Source organism: Physeter macrocephalus, chromosome 19 (assembly GCF_002837175.3).
Source record: "Physeter macrocephalus isolate SW-GA chromosome 19, ASM283717v5, whole genome shotgun sequence".
NCBI lineage: Eukaryota > Metazoa > Chordata > Mammalia > Artiodactyla > Physeteridae > Physeter > Physeter macrocephalus.
Window position 1 is genome coordinate 44,360,434 of NC_041232.1, and position 14,110 is coordinate 44,374,543.

The 14,110-nt window shown below is 37.1% G+C and overlaps 1 protein-coding gene across 1 annotated transcript in view; it reads left to right on the forward strand.

The window, feature by feature from the left end:
• Window positions 1-573: 573 nt before the first annotated feature.
• DSG3 (desmoglein 3) overlaps window positions 574-14,110 on the forward strand; it is a 34,993-nt gene continuing 21,456 nt past the window's right edge. The window contains exons 1-8 of the mRNA XM_007130546.4: window positions 574-817; window positions 7,985-8,020; window positions 8,539-8,670; window positions 10,324-10,479; window positions 11,068-11,212; window positions 12,491-12,657; window positions 13,521-13,649; window positions 13,917-14,102. Coding sequence (XP_007130608.2) covers window positions 770-817; window positions 7,985-8,020; window positions 8,539-8,670; window positions 10,324-10,479; window positions 11,068-11,212; window positions 12,491-12,657; window positions 13,521-13,649; window positions 13,917-14,102 — 999 coding nt within the window. The 5' untranslated portion in view covers window positions 574-769. The remainder of the gene's footprint in view (window positions 818-7,984; window positions 8,021-8,538; window positions 8,671-10,323; window positions 10,480-11,067; window positions 11,213-12,490; window positions 12,658-13,520; window positions 13,650-13,916; window positions 14,103-14,110) is intronic.

The following is a 14,110-nucleotide window of genomic DNA, read 5'->3' on the forward strand; positions in this document are numbered from 1 at the left end:
AACCTACTTCACTAGGCAAATTACTTTTTTTAAAAACTTATAAATGAAAAGAAATACAATGGAAAGATGTCATCTGAGTATTATCAGGGATCTGATTTTGCAATGCACAGCTTATATATTTCAAATATCCAAGGCACCATATGTGTTTAGTCCAATTTTATTTCCAATTCTTTTCATTCAAAACCTGTATTAATAACTGCTTGATGTGATGGTTTTCTTCTTCAGATTTGTAGTTTCTTTCAAGAAAATATATTATTGCTTAACACCTAAAATATATTTTGCTTAACTTTAAATCTACTCACATACACTCAGGCTAAAATAAATGCTCTTCCACAAGTTAGATTTGGGGGAATTTTGTAGGTTTTGTTTTATTTTTCAGTTTTGATTGGCCCCATGAGAAGCAGCCAACTAGATCTTTTTTCAGTGTAGTCAAGGTTAACTTTTTCACTTCCACACCATGATTAATTTATCATCTGGTACCTTCTTATTAAAACTGGTTTTTAGCCTGTGAACTCTTCTTTCAGCTTCCAACAGAGGATTTCATTGCTTCAGGAATTGAGGTGTGTCTAAGTTTTTACCTGGGAACAAAAGTGATGCAAGCGTGTGGGGAGGAGCTGCATAACAGGCCATCTGCAGACTCCTGAAGACTCCTGCTGTCCTGAAGACAGCAGAGACACTGAGAGGGCTTTCCTTAGACATCGCATGCAGGCAGTTGGAAGGACTAAAGCAGCAGCTCCCTTGCATTCGTTCACCAAGGAAATCAGAGACAATGGCTTGGCTCCTTTTCAGAACCACAGGGGCTCTGGCCATTTTAATGGTAAGTCCTATTTTTTTCTAATAATTGCAAACTTTCCCTGTTTCCTTCCTTGTTAGAGAATGCTATATTTGACTGCTGAATCCCTATTATAAATTCTAAAAAGAGTTCAGTGGAAATAAACATTTTAAAATGAAATTGTGAAGATTACCAATTTCCCCCTTTTGTTGTTTTTTTAACGTTGTATTTTCACATAAGAAAATAAGCCAAATAGAAATGAATTTGAAAGTTGCCATTTAGCATTTCTTTAGGTAAATAATTAACTAAAGAATTAAATAATCCTTGTCTCAAGTCTATTTTCCACAACACCTTCACTTTCTTCAAAGTAATGCTTTTATTCATCTTTTTATTCATGCTTTTATTCTAATACACAAACTAAAACACATAAAAGAGAACGAGGTCTATTTTCCAAGGTTTTATATCTCTTAAGCATATGGCTAAGAATTGTACATGCCTGGTCTTGATACCTGACATGTTTTTAAGTAGTCAAAGACCGTGGAATTAAAATCAAAGCAATGTTTGACTCTAGAGAAGTTGGGAGGGTTATTAAGAAAACAGTGCTTTATGTTTAGCCTTTATGTGCAAAAGACATCCAACCTTTGGGTACAAAAGAAGACAGAATATTTTATAAGCCAGTTTTTCAGAAGAGTAATACTTTTGTGGATTGGGAAAGTTTTATATAATATTACATAAAAGAGAAGTGGAAGCTGGAGAGCAAAGCACTAGCCTGGATGTTACAGACTAGTTTTTTCCTTAAGTGTGTTGTTTTAGTAAAGAAGAAGACTTGTCACAATATTATCAGTTACACAAAGATATCAAAATAGTGAAATATACAATAATGAATATTTTTTAAATTCCTAATACTGATTCCTCATTTTATCAATAATAAGTTGGGTTGGCCTACACATCAGTTTCCCTCATTTCCTCATCTAAAAAAATTGAGATAATTGAACTTCAAGAAGTTATAGGGAGATAGTTCTCAAGGAAGAACATTCTAAAAATTAAATATGTTTAAAATTAGAATAGACTGCCTGTGAGCCAGTTTCCCAGCCTTCCTTCTCATAGCAATGGTCAAGCAGAAAAATTGGTATCACACGCTTCTGTTTGAGTCTGTTTCTGTTATGACAGTGTAACTAATTGTTTTGGCAATCTAATGAATTTAATTGACCCAGGAACGTTGTAAAAAGAAATGTGACAATTGTAATGACTTCCCCACTTTTCCAGATGGTCCTTTCTGAACTAAATGAACTGCAGGTAGCCTCATAACCCATCTGTCCAAGCCAATGACCAACTTGGGAAGCTAGGGGATATGTGGAAGGGGATGTCGGAATAGTGTTGTCACGGAGTTTGACGGCCACATGCTTAGAGGAGCTTCTTTCCCTGCTTTGACATGTACCACTCTCAGTTACCCTTCTGGTTCTGGAGTGACTGTAAGATCTTTATACTGAGGGCTGTTTTATTCATCTTTGTATCCCCAACGCCCACCATAATATCTGTCTTACAATGGATGCATAATTGTTTGAAGAATGTATAAATGAATGATTGAATGAGGCCTCTCTCAACTATAACTTCCCCTCACGGTGCCTCTATAATGCTAGTCATGGAAGAAGCTATGAGAGGTTAGAACATTTTGCTCCCCTCAGGAAAATTTTACAGGCACACATACACAAACACACAAGCTATTTAAACAACAATATAACTTCATACATAATTGTTAAACTGAGAAGTCTGGACCTGCTCTTTCCAATATGGTAGCCAGTAGCCACATGTGGCTATCAACCACTTGAAATGTGGTTGATCTATATTGAAATGTGCTGTTAAGTATAAAGATTTTTGCAGTAATTCATGTTTTGAAGATTCAGTATGAAAAAAATGTAAAATTTATCATTAATAATTTTTATGTTGATTACATATTGAAATGGCAATATTTTGGATATATTAGTTTAAAATATATTAATAAAATTAATTTCACCTTTTTAATATGAATAATAGAAAATTTAAAATTATATATGCAGCTCACATTTGTGGTTATTATATTTCAACTGGATAGTGCTGGTCTACTCTTAATGCTATTAGTGGAAGGCAGTGTCAGTCAGAGGTGAGGTAAGCAAACCAGGCTCCATGGACCAGGTGAGATTTGAGCTGCTTTTTGATAAGTATAGATGGGCCACAGGGAGATATCTTCGGTTGTCAGCCCAGCACATGCAAAGGCAGGCGCAATTATGGCACTTGCCTAGAGGCAATGGACACACTGAGCTGGCTGGAATGATAGTCTGCATTGGAGAATCTGGACATGACGTTAAAAAGGCAGATGAGGGTCAGACTGAAAAGTGCATTCTGTGAAGGGTAACGAAACCCTTTTAGAAGTGGGAAGCCACCCAGAGTTTCGAAATAGCTTGGTGATGGGAAAAAACAATGTTTTTAAAAGCACTGTGGAGTGGGAAAGCAAATCTTTTGTTATTAAAGAGTGGGGTCTGAAAGTTGGAAGACCTGTTTGGAGGTTTTGAGTTAATGCCACCAACCTATGACCATACAGGGTTGCCTAGAGAGGTAATATGTGAAAGCTAAGTCACAGATTTCAATCTATGCCTGTACCACTGACTCACTCCAGGCCTTGCTTCCTCAGCTGTCAAATAAGAATAATCCTATCCCCCTGACTGATGAGAATGACCACAGTAAGAATAAAGGAGCAATGTGCACAGGAAAGTGCTCTGGAAAACATAAAGTGCTTTGTAAGACTCTAATTCCTATATTTGTAATATTTTAGCAATAAAGATGAATCTTGATTGATGAAGCAATCCAATTTCCAGTACTAATAAATATATGAAAATTAATTTCCTCCTGAGCCTCTCCAAAAGTTAAGATTCTAAAATCAGAATAATCTTGCCAAGAAATTCCAGCCAGCCCTGCCTGACTTGAGCAAAACTTAGGAAAGATGTCATTACTTCCACCTATTACCGCTCCCACTTACTTAATACCCGAAACCGGTTTTCACTTAGAGCACTCAGCGTCCATGACATTTCTCATAAACCTCTTAGCCTTTGTCTCTTCCTCTCCTGTTAAGAGTCATTCTGATAGCCTAAGGTGAGGGCTTGCTTTGGGAAGTTCATCACAAGAATTACATAGGCAATTGGCTACTATCCATAATTATACTATGAATAATTGAATTTGTATAATATGCACATTTTTCTTGCATGGTCACTGCACAGTTGGCCAGGCTGTACACTGCACAATGCCAGGAAGTGCACTCACATAAACTACAATGTGAACAGTGCCCCCTGGAGTTGTGCAAGGAGCAACATACACAATTGTACGGTGGAGCGCTGGTTCTTGTCTTTTTCTGATGCTCAAGAAAGAGAAAGTCCTTATGTGCCTTGACATGAATAATAATAATAAAAGGTCACTTAATATCACAGTGGCTCTTTTACACTTTTTTTTTTAAGTCTGGACAGAAGTAATTAACACTTATTAAGCAGTTACTGTAGGCTAGGGATATCTATATGCTTTAGACGTGTTAATTCATTTAATCCTCACAACAAACCTATAAAGTAAGTAGAATTATTATTTCTATTTTACAGATGAGGAAACTGAAAAATTAAGTAATGTTCCCAAGTTATTCAGCTGGTACATGGTGAAACTGGGATTTTAATTCAGGGATTCAGGATCCAGTGTCCGATTTTCTATTGCTACATTTGACTGCATCCTACACAGTATTTAAAATGAGCTCTTGAAAACAGCCATGGGTATTTGTTTTTCTTATCACCTCTATCATGATACAAGGCTTAACTTTCTAAATTGAGCTTACTCTAAACATCAGTTATTAAAAATTGACCCGTCTTAAATTAATTTTTAAGTAATTAAACATATATCTTTTTTTTCAATTAAAGAATTTGTCTTGATTAATACAAAGCTTATTAAATTACTCTCAGGTTTTTAAATTTTAATTTTAAAAAGTCTATATTACATATAAAGCTATGAGGTATCATAAAATATAAATCACTCATTTCTTCTGAATTGTACATATGAAATTTATTCAAACATGTATTGAATGACCTCTATGATCTGACACATAAATAATCATGGTACTTAACCAATTATAAAAATAATATCACCAACCTATGTATATATATATTTCATGAATTTTTCCAAAAATATTTACTAATTTTAAAAAATCAAGTTTAAAATTTGTAATGATTTCTTTGAATTACCCAATTCATTCTACAAATTTCCCAGAGGGGAGTGGGTGTGATCCACTCTTATCCCATTCTGAGAAGAGTGGCCATGCCCTAGCCTGGCTAGGACTAGCTCCATGGATCCAATGCACAGTCTAACAGTCTGTCCTTCCCCACCCTAAAGTATCAGGTTACTCTAAACAAAACCTTGGCCAACTCAGTAAAAAGCAATTGTTATTATATATGATATTTTAAAATCCAGTCACCCATATCCTCAAAATATATTTATTGTGGACCTACCACACTCAATAGGAATCTTAATGATATAACTACATACATTTTAATTAGCAGATAGGGCATGTGAATATCAAATCACGTTATGTCATACGCTTTTTAACCTAATAATCTCATTTGCTTTTAATAAAATATTTCTAATTCTTACGTATGCCAAGGTATTCAGACCACATCAATGCTTTAAAAATCACGTAGTCAAAATTATAAAAATAACCGGGAAACAAAGGGAAGAAAGAAAAGTAAAGAAATTCTCAAGATATGGAGTGTTTTCTCCACATTGGTATTTCCTAGACTCTAGGCCACAAAAAAAGAAAACTTACTTGATTTACATTGTCAAGAAACTATTGAAATATTTATTACATATTCAAAATACTTATATGAACAAAGTAACTAAAACATCTAAGTAGCCACATATAAGTATTAATTAACTAAAATAGGAAAGTTTTTTAAAAACACTATCTGAAATAATGTAAGCCTGTGATTATATGTCTCAGTACATATACAAAGAACACTGCATTATTCAGAAGTGCCCCATATCCCTGGAAATACAAAAATAATCCCATTTTCACAATATTCCCTACAATTGGAGAACATTCTTTTTGGTCTGACTTTAAAAGAGAGGATGGCAAACAGTAAAGGTCTGGCTGAGTAACTTCTCCAAGGGCTCTGATTCAATGAAATGACTGAACAAATAAGAAACACCTGTCTGCAATGCTCATTTTCCATAGTTTAGGGTTTGTCCTTCCTTTGCTTCCCAGGAAAACGGAAATCATGTCTTAATGTCTACTAGAAGAATCATTCTCCATGGGGCTAGTACAAACATGATTCATATTTTCTGGATGACTCTTTCTGGTTTTCCTGTAAAAGAGATTGCGCCTGGTCCATCCCTCCTCTCACGTGTGGCTGAGTTGTTCTTATGAACTGAGAAAGTAGTACAATGACTACATTGCTCTGGTCTTTTCTCCCAAGTAACTCATGATATTGTTTAATAAAAAGCAGCAAAGCTGTAAAATCATTTTGAGACCTGTTAGAACCACAAGGAATGGTTCTTTTTCATGACAATTTTAACAAACACCCTTTGAAATAAAGATTTTACTGAAATTTTTAGAATGGAAGGGTCCTGGCATTCTATGTCTGGTATGATTTATTCCTTTGGTTCAGATTGGGACCTGCCTCTTTTTTATAACCTTCCAAAATAAACAATGTAATAAATCTACATTGTTTCAGGAATAACTGCAGCCTTTGCCAGGAAGAAATCTAAACTGACTATCATATAACTTTCTTTCTATGACTAGTTTTTTTCTATTTATTTACATTGACTTTGGTTAGAATCTAGTGTAGTGGTGATGTGCACGCTTTAGAGTCAGGCTGAAGAGGTTCAAATCCTGGTTCTCCTGGGGCTGATAGTTGGGGCAAAGTACTCATTCTCTCATGTCTCCATTTCTTCATCCATGAAATAGGGATTACAATAATAGAATCTCCTTCAGATGACTGCCATACTAAGTGAGATAGTAAACATAAAGCTCCATGAATAGCAACTGACACCAAAAAATAATCATTTTTTTCTTCTGATTTATTTTTCACAATCTTTTTCCCTTCCAGACTCTTCAGATTAGGTAATCAGTGAGTCACAAAATAGTGGTTAAACATCTGCTGAGGGACAGGTATTGTACTAATTGCAAGAAGAAAAATAATACAGAAGCAATGATTTAGGAAGTTTGCAATTCTCTTGGCTCGATATCACAATGCACATAAAGCCATAAGAAATAATAAATCATGGTAAACCATTACGACCAAAACTGCATGTTATAGAATATGTGTTGTACAAACTCAGAAAAGGAGACATCAGTAAGGACAGTTTCATGGAGACTGTTGGAACTTGAAATGATCTTAAAGGATGAGTAATATTTAAGTGTGTGAAGGGAAAGAAGAATGCATTCCGGGGGGAAAATGACACAGATGAAGGTCCTGTATGCTCTTGAGAAAGTAAAGACCCTGGCCCACCTGGCTTCATTTTATCTTTATTTTTAGTTTTTTTTCAGATCAGTATGAATATTAAGCTCAAACTTAAATTGAAGTAGTAAGGCAGACATGCGCAGATCCATGTCCCACAGAAAACAACACTAGTGATTGGAATAGCATATCCCGATCTTTTATGTTTCATTCACTAAATTAGACTAGTTCCTTTCCACTCTCTCCACTCTTATATGACTAAGAAAATGCCTTACCCTGCAGTTGCAACTAACTAATACAGCATTGCCTTTGTACAAGTCAGTAGCGTAGGTCATGGCTTTTAATAATCTCCTATGGCACTTTCTGAAGCTTATCACAATGATGCTCATCATTGTTTCCCAAAGCAATAGCTTCCATAGCTCCCGGGAAGTGTTTATAGAGAAGCCAGGTAAGAAATGTCTGGTTGCTGCAACAACTGTTAGAATTTTGAAAAGTCCAATAGATTCTCCTGTGTATCATTGAAATGCTGTAGTCAGATTAAAGAACTGAAAGAACTTGTTTATATGAAGAGTATTTTCTTTTGGGGGGAAGGATTTTGCCCTTTGAATACTGCGTTCTCCAAATCTACTTCTTTTGAAATAGAAACAAACTACAATATGAACAGCTGAATGTAAAAACCAGGATTATTATCTTATATAATTACTTATTTGAAGAATTCACATTTAATCTGACTTTATTTAAATGTCTACAGGTGGTCCTTTTGGTTCATGGAGAATTGAGAATAGAGGTAAAGTATGAAAAAGTTTTTTGTAATTAAAATTATAGTTTAGTTAAAAAATTAAAATTGTACTCAGGAAAAATAAATATTTAATGTTTTAAATTATTTAATAATTTAATTGTGAAAATATAATTAAAATTCTAATGGCTAACCTAATAATATTTAAATACTAGCAAGAATAAGTGTCATTATTGTAACTTATCTCATGCATTCTTATCTTAAATAAATCAACAGGTTTTCATTAAACCTGTCTTTTATGCACAGAATAGTTAGACGTTGTGAAATATATATAGAAAATATAAAATATGATTAAATGCTAATATTAAAAATCATATAGCTCTGTAGCTATTCTAGTTATTTAAGGTTTCTTCTTTGCTTGACAGTGTGAGGGAGAGAAAATTAGATATTTAACAGTCTTAGAGATCTTGAAACATAGGAGGCTCCTCAACCTAGGTGTCTATAATTAATACTCAAAGCAAAAATTTCCAACAATGTGCATAATAAAATGGAATCCCTTTTTACATAAGACAAAAGGACAACATGGAGAATATGAGACAGCGGTACAACAAGGCAAAAGGAGATACAAACGTGAATGGGTGAAATTTGCAAGACCCTGCAGAGAAGAAGAAGACAACTCGAGAAGAAATCCAATTGCCACAGTAAGTCTTATGAGCAGAAGTAATGTTTTCAGAATAAATGTACTAGATGTAAATTAAAATAATATGGCAATTCCAATTAGCAAAATGCAGACTGAGGAGTCCACAGAACAAATAACCTGGTATCTTCAACAAAACAAAAAAAACAGTAATAATAGTAATAACAATTTAAAAGAGAGAAAGATGAAGGAGCTATAGCTTCTAGAGTAATAAAACATAATTAACAGACATTTCAATCAATTTCAATAGATACACCTTTTTGGATTCAGATTCTAGCAAACAAATAGAAAAATTATATGGAAAGTGCTTTGTTTGGGGCAGTAAATTATGCTCAGAGAATAAGATTTTTACCAGTAATTTATTTAACAGGGGTTCACTGCAGGAGTTATAATAATTTCACAAGCCAATAACATATAAGATAATGTCTCTCAATAAACCAATAAATACCGTACTCCTAACCACAAGTAGATCAATCACACTATTGTTCCAGGCAAGGGAGAGGTTAAAGGAATAGAATACAAATGTAGTTGAGTTGTACTTTTCTACGAGTTGGTTCTTGGGAGAGTCAGTTTAGTCAACCACAAGCTGATGTCCAGTGCAAAAGCACAAGTCCCTTAACACTAGAGCACGTTACTAGGGAACAGAGGCGGTGGTACTGGCAAGTAAGATCGTGGTTTTCACCACTGCCAGGCAAAGAGCTGCCTTGCCCAGGCAGGAGCTAATAATGCCCCAAGGTCTTCAAGAGAGCTATTTAGATCAGCAAAGAGTTGCCTTGCCCAGACTGAACACTCTTAAGAGGTCCTCATAATCTCTTGATATTTAAAGCTTAAATGTCCCCCAGCCGTAATGGCTGCTCCACATGTTCGTATCAATAAGCCCCCAACATTGCTTCCCAATAGCTGAGCTACTGAGTGTTTATTGACAGCCACGGATGTCCATGACGACATCCTGACACAGCTTCCTCAAAGTAAGCAACTTCACTCTTAGAACAAAACAACTTTATTCTTAGATTTTTTTTAAGTGGATTTGAAATCATACCATGCCAATACACAGCAATAAGATAATTAAAGATGGTTGAGAGTCAACATTGGATTGGCCATGTATTCAGAATTGTTGAAGCTGGGTGATGAGATATATCAGGTTCATTATACTCTTCTAACTTTATAATATATTTGAAGTTTTCCCTATTAAAAAGTTTAAAAAATAATAATAAAAGCAATGCATTCTAATATTAACACTTACTATATAATCCCTTTCCTTTTTTTTCTCCAGCTCCTCCTTTTTAAACTAAAATAAATGTCTTTTTTGTTTTTTTAATGTTAGCTGCGAAGGAAGGGAGCATTCAGAAGTAGCCTTGTCAATATTAAGTGTCCTTGACTTTCTCTCAACCTTTTAACATCACCGTGGTGACCACAATCTGGGCAAATATTCTAAAGCCAGAATGATTAACGACACATTGGTCCATAGTGGTCAACAGAAGCAAAAATTTGAATTTATTTCACATTCCTACTATCTATCAAGGCAAAAAAGTAAACAGCACAGTGTCAAGAAAGTGTGAATAAAATGAATAGATGACTTGAGAGTATGGAGGAGAGGAGGGGAAGGAACAGGCCTGAGTGATGATCACCTTAACATTTTGGGTATTATGGGCTACAGATTACTTCAGAATTCGGAGCAACCCAGAACATTACCTACCACATTTCTGGAATAGGAATTGATCAGCCCCCTTTTGGAATCTTCATTGTTGACAGAAACACTGGAGAAATTAACATAACAGCCATAGTTGATCGTGAGGAAACCCCAAGCTTCCAGGTAAGTTTGTGTCCTCGATATCGGCCACCCTTCCCCTCGTGCACAGTGGCTTTAGAAGGTTAATTTAGAAGAGAGATCAGTGCATGAATCCATCCACCAACAAATAACAATATTAGTCCCTCTACAAAGAGCCTCCCCTGGACTTCCCTGGCAGTCCAGTTGTTAAGACTCTGCGCTTCCTCTGCAGGGGGCGCAGGTTCAATCCCTGGTTGGGGAACTAAGATCCTGCATGCCGCGCGGCATGGCCAAAAAATTTAAAAATAAAATAAAACAAAGAGCCTCCCGTTATGGTTGTGCCCCTGAAGGAATACTCCAGGAGGGTGCATGAGCGCTCAACTCCAGCACGCTGCTTGCCAAGAGCTTCATGCTGCCAGGAGACACGTACCAGCCTGCAGGAAGGGGCAATTTGCCCAACTGGTACGCCCAGAGTCGGCACTTTTTCCTGCTTTGTCTCCTCTCTGGGAAAATACTTTTCCTCTTTGCACAAAAGCACTGTATGTGCCAGGAGAGGCCTTATCTTTACAAGTTTTAATAGTAGGCAAACTAAAGTTTGCAGAATGTTAATTAACATTTCCCCTCCTTTTCTAGATTACCTGTCGTGCTCTCAATGCCCTGGGACAAGATGTAGAGAAACTGCTTATACTAACAGTCAAAATTTTAGATATAAATGACAATGCTCCAGTGTTCTCACAAAGTATATTCATGGGTGAAATTGAAGAAAATAGTGCTTCAAGTAAGTCTTTCGCAGTAACTACCATTTTTAATTTTTTTTTCAGATACAAGTATCACTATAGTACATCATTTTTACAAGCTAATTTATTCTCTTAGTTTCATCAGTAGTTTTGAAGAAAAATTTGTCAAGATAACCTGAGTCTTCCTTTCTAATATTTGTGGTTGAGCTACTTGTCCACTGCCAGTGTACTATATTTCCAAGTTGTGATTGTGTTATCAAGTCAAAGTTTATCCTAGTCACAAAGCTAAGGAGGTGGCTTTAGGCAACCTGGATGCATCAGCTGGGCTTTTTTAGATTATAAGGGACAGAGATACACTCATTACTTGGATAATGGGGCGGGGGGAGGGAGAATTATAAGGCCATCCAGCAAGGGAAAAAATAAAGAGAAAATAGTCCCAACCTCAACACAACCAACCAAGGCTTAGTGAGAAGTGGAGGATTTTTATGGAAGGCAGCCCAGCTCACCTGATTGAGAGAGACAGTAAGAGATATTGCAGGTGACATGTAATACTTTTTTAGCACACAGACAGTTTTGTGGGGTTTTTAAAAATTTATTTATTTATTTCTGGCTGTGTTGGGTCTTCATTTCTGTGCGAGGGTTTTCTCTAGCTGCGGCAAGCGGGGTGCGTGGGCCTCTCACTATCGCGGCCTCTCTTGTTGCGGAGCACAGGCTCCAGATGCTCAGGCTCAGTAGCTGTGGCTCACGGGCCTAGTTGCTCCGTGGCATGTGGGATCTTCCCAGACCAGGGCTCGAACCCATGTCCCCTGCACTGGCAGGCGGATTCTCAACAACTGCACCACCAGGGGAGCCCCACACAGATAGTTTTAAGATTTTTTTAAAAAATTTTAAATTAGATTTATTTTATTTATTTAATTGTGGCTGCGTTGGGTCTTTGTTGCTAAGCACGGGCTTTCTCTAGTTGCGGAGAGCAGCTTGCGGTGCGTGGGCTTCTCCTTGCTGTGCCTTCTCTCTTGCGGAGCGCAGGTTCTAGGCGTGCGGGCTTCAGTAGTTGTGGCTCGCGGGCTCTAGCGCGCAGGCTCAGTAGTTGTGGCGCACGGGCCTAGTTGCTCCGCGGCATGTGGGATCTTCCCGGACCAGGGCTCGAACCCATGTCCCCTGCATTGGCAGGCATATTCCCAACCACCGTGCCACCAGGGAAGCCCTCTAGTTTTAAGATCTTAAAAGACAAAGATCAGTTTGAAACTGTGCTGAACATTTCATGCGAACATAATGTCAATCTTTACATATTCTTTAATAAACTTCTTCCGTATTCCTAGACACACTGGTGATGATCCTAAATGCCACAGATGCAGATGAACCAAACCACTTGAACTCTAAAATTGCCTTCAAAATTATCTCTCAGGAACCTGCAGGCACACCTATGTTCCTCCTAAGCAGACACACCGGGGAAGTCTACACTTTGACCAATTCACTTGATCGAGAGGTAAAGCAAGGCACTGGGGAGCGTTCAATAACTCAGGATTCGGTTGTAAGAATGCTAAGAGAGTTGACTCCTTTCTACCTGAGAATGAAAGGAGGAAGGAATAGAGGTTCCCAGGACTCACTTGGCCCAATCTAGGGAAACTCTTTGCATCCTAGTGTGATTCTGCTGGGGTGGGATGTGTACCTGAGACCTGAGCAATCAATTATACCTAAGGAAACAAGTATCAGCACATCCATGGGAGTTAAAGCAAGGGAGTAAGGGAAGGCATTGCATGCACGACAGAGACTGAACTGGGGTTAATCCCTCATATGATGGAGGAGAAGGAAATTTCTTAGATGGAGGGAGAAATTTCTATCTGGAGTAAAGCCTTCTCTGGTGTCATGCTTTTTTCTCCTGACTTCTTTCAAATTTACCCCTGCTTCCGGAATCCTAAAGAACCCCCTTCCTCTCTCTGCTCCACTGTCCTACCACCACATCTCCATCAATGCACGCTACCCCATCAGACTCCGTATAACTTTTATACAAGTGACTTTCCAAACAGATCAGCAGGGAAGCTCTGTAAGTGAGTTTCCCTCCGATAAACATCCCACCATCCTCGCTGTCCATTTTTGCTCTAAGTGTACTATCCTGCCCTAAGAAGCTGAGAGAAAACCTGTACTAGCCTCATAAAGACTTCCACCCAACCATCCAGAGCCCCACATACCTCCTCTATGATGGACAATGAACAGTGCGTGTGGTCCTTCTAGAGAATGAACCATGAACTTGAATATTTTCACCTCCTTCCCATGGGAAGCAAGGAGTTGTCATTCGTATCTCTGGCACTAGAGACTAATCATTTTTCTTTATTTTTTCTCCAAATTTAGCAAGCTGGCAGGTATCATCTGGTTGTGAGTGGTGCAGACATAGATGGAGAAGGACTAGCAGCACAATGTGAATGTAACATTAAAGTGAAAGATGTCAACGATAATATCCCAAAGTTCAGAGAATTGCAGGTGTGTCTTTCGTTCCTTGAAAAATAATTATATATTTTTTTATGTTATACCTTGCCATCCTAATCCAGGATTTGCCTGCTTGCTGGCTTTTATTTAAGCTCTCTGCACTCTTCTTTTAAAATAAGCTATTGTAAAATATAAGAATTCAGTAACCAGCAAGGAGGCAATACATAATTAGAGAATTAATGACTAATGTCATTCAGAATGAATATAATTCATTTAGATAAAACCTGCCAGTGAGTCTTAAATTTTGCTTTTTTTTTTTAGTATTCAGCAAGTATCGAGGAAAACACTTTAAGTTCTGACTTGCTTCGATTTCAAGTAATAGATTTGGACGAAGAGTTCACAGATAATTGGCTTGCAGAGTATTTCTTTACCACTGGAAATGATGGGAACTGGTTTGAAATAAAAACTGATCCCATAACTAACGAAGGCATCTTGAAGGTGGTTAAGGTAAGGCC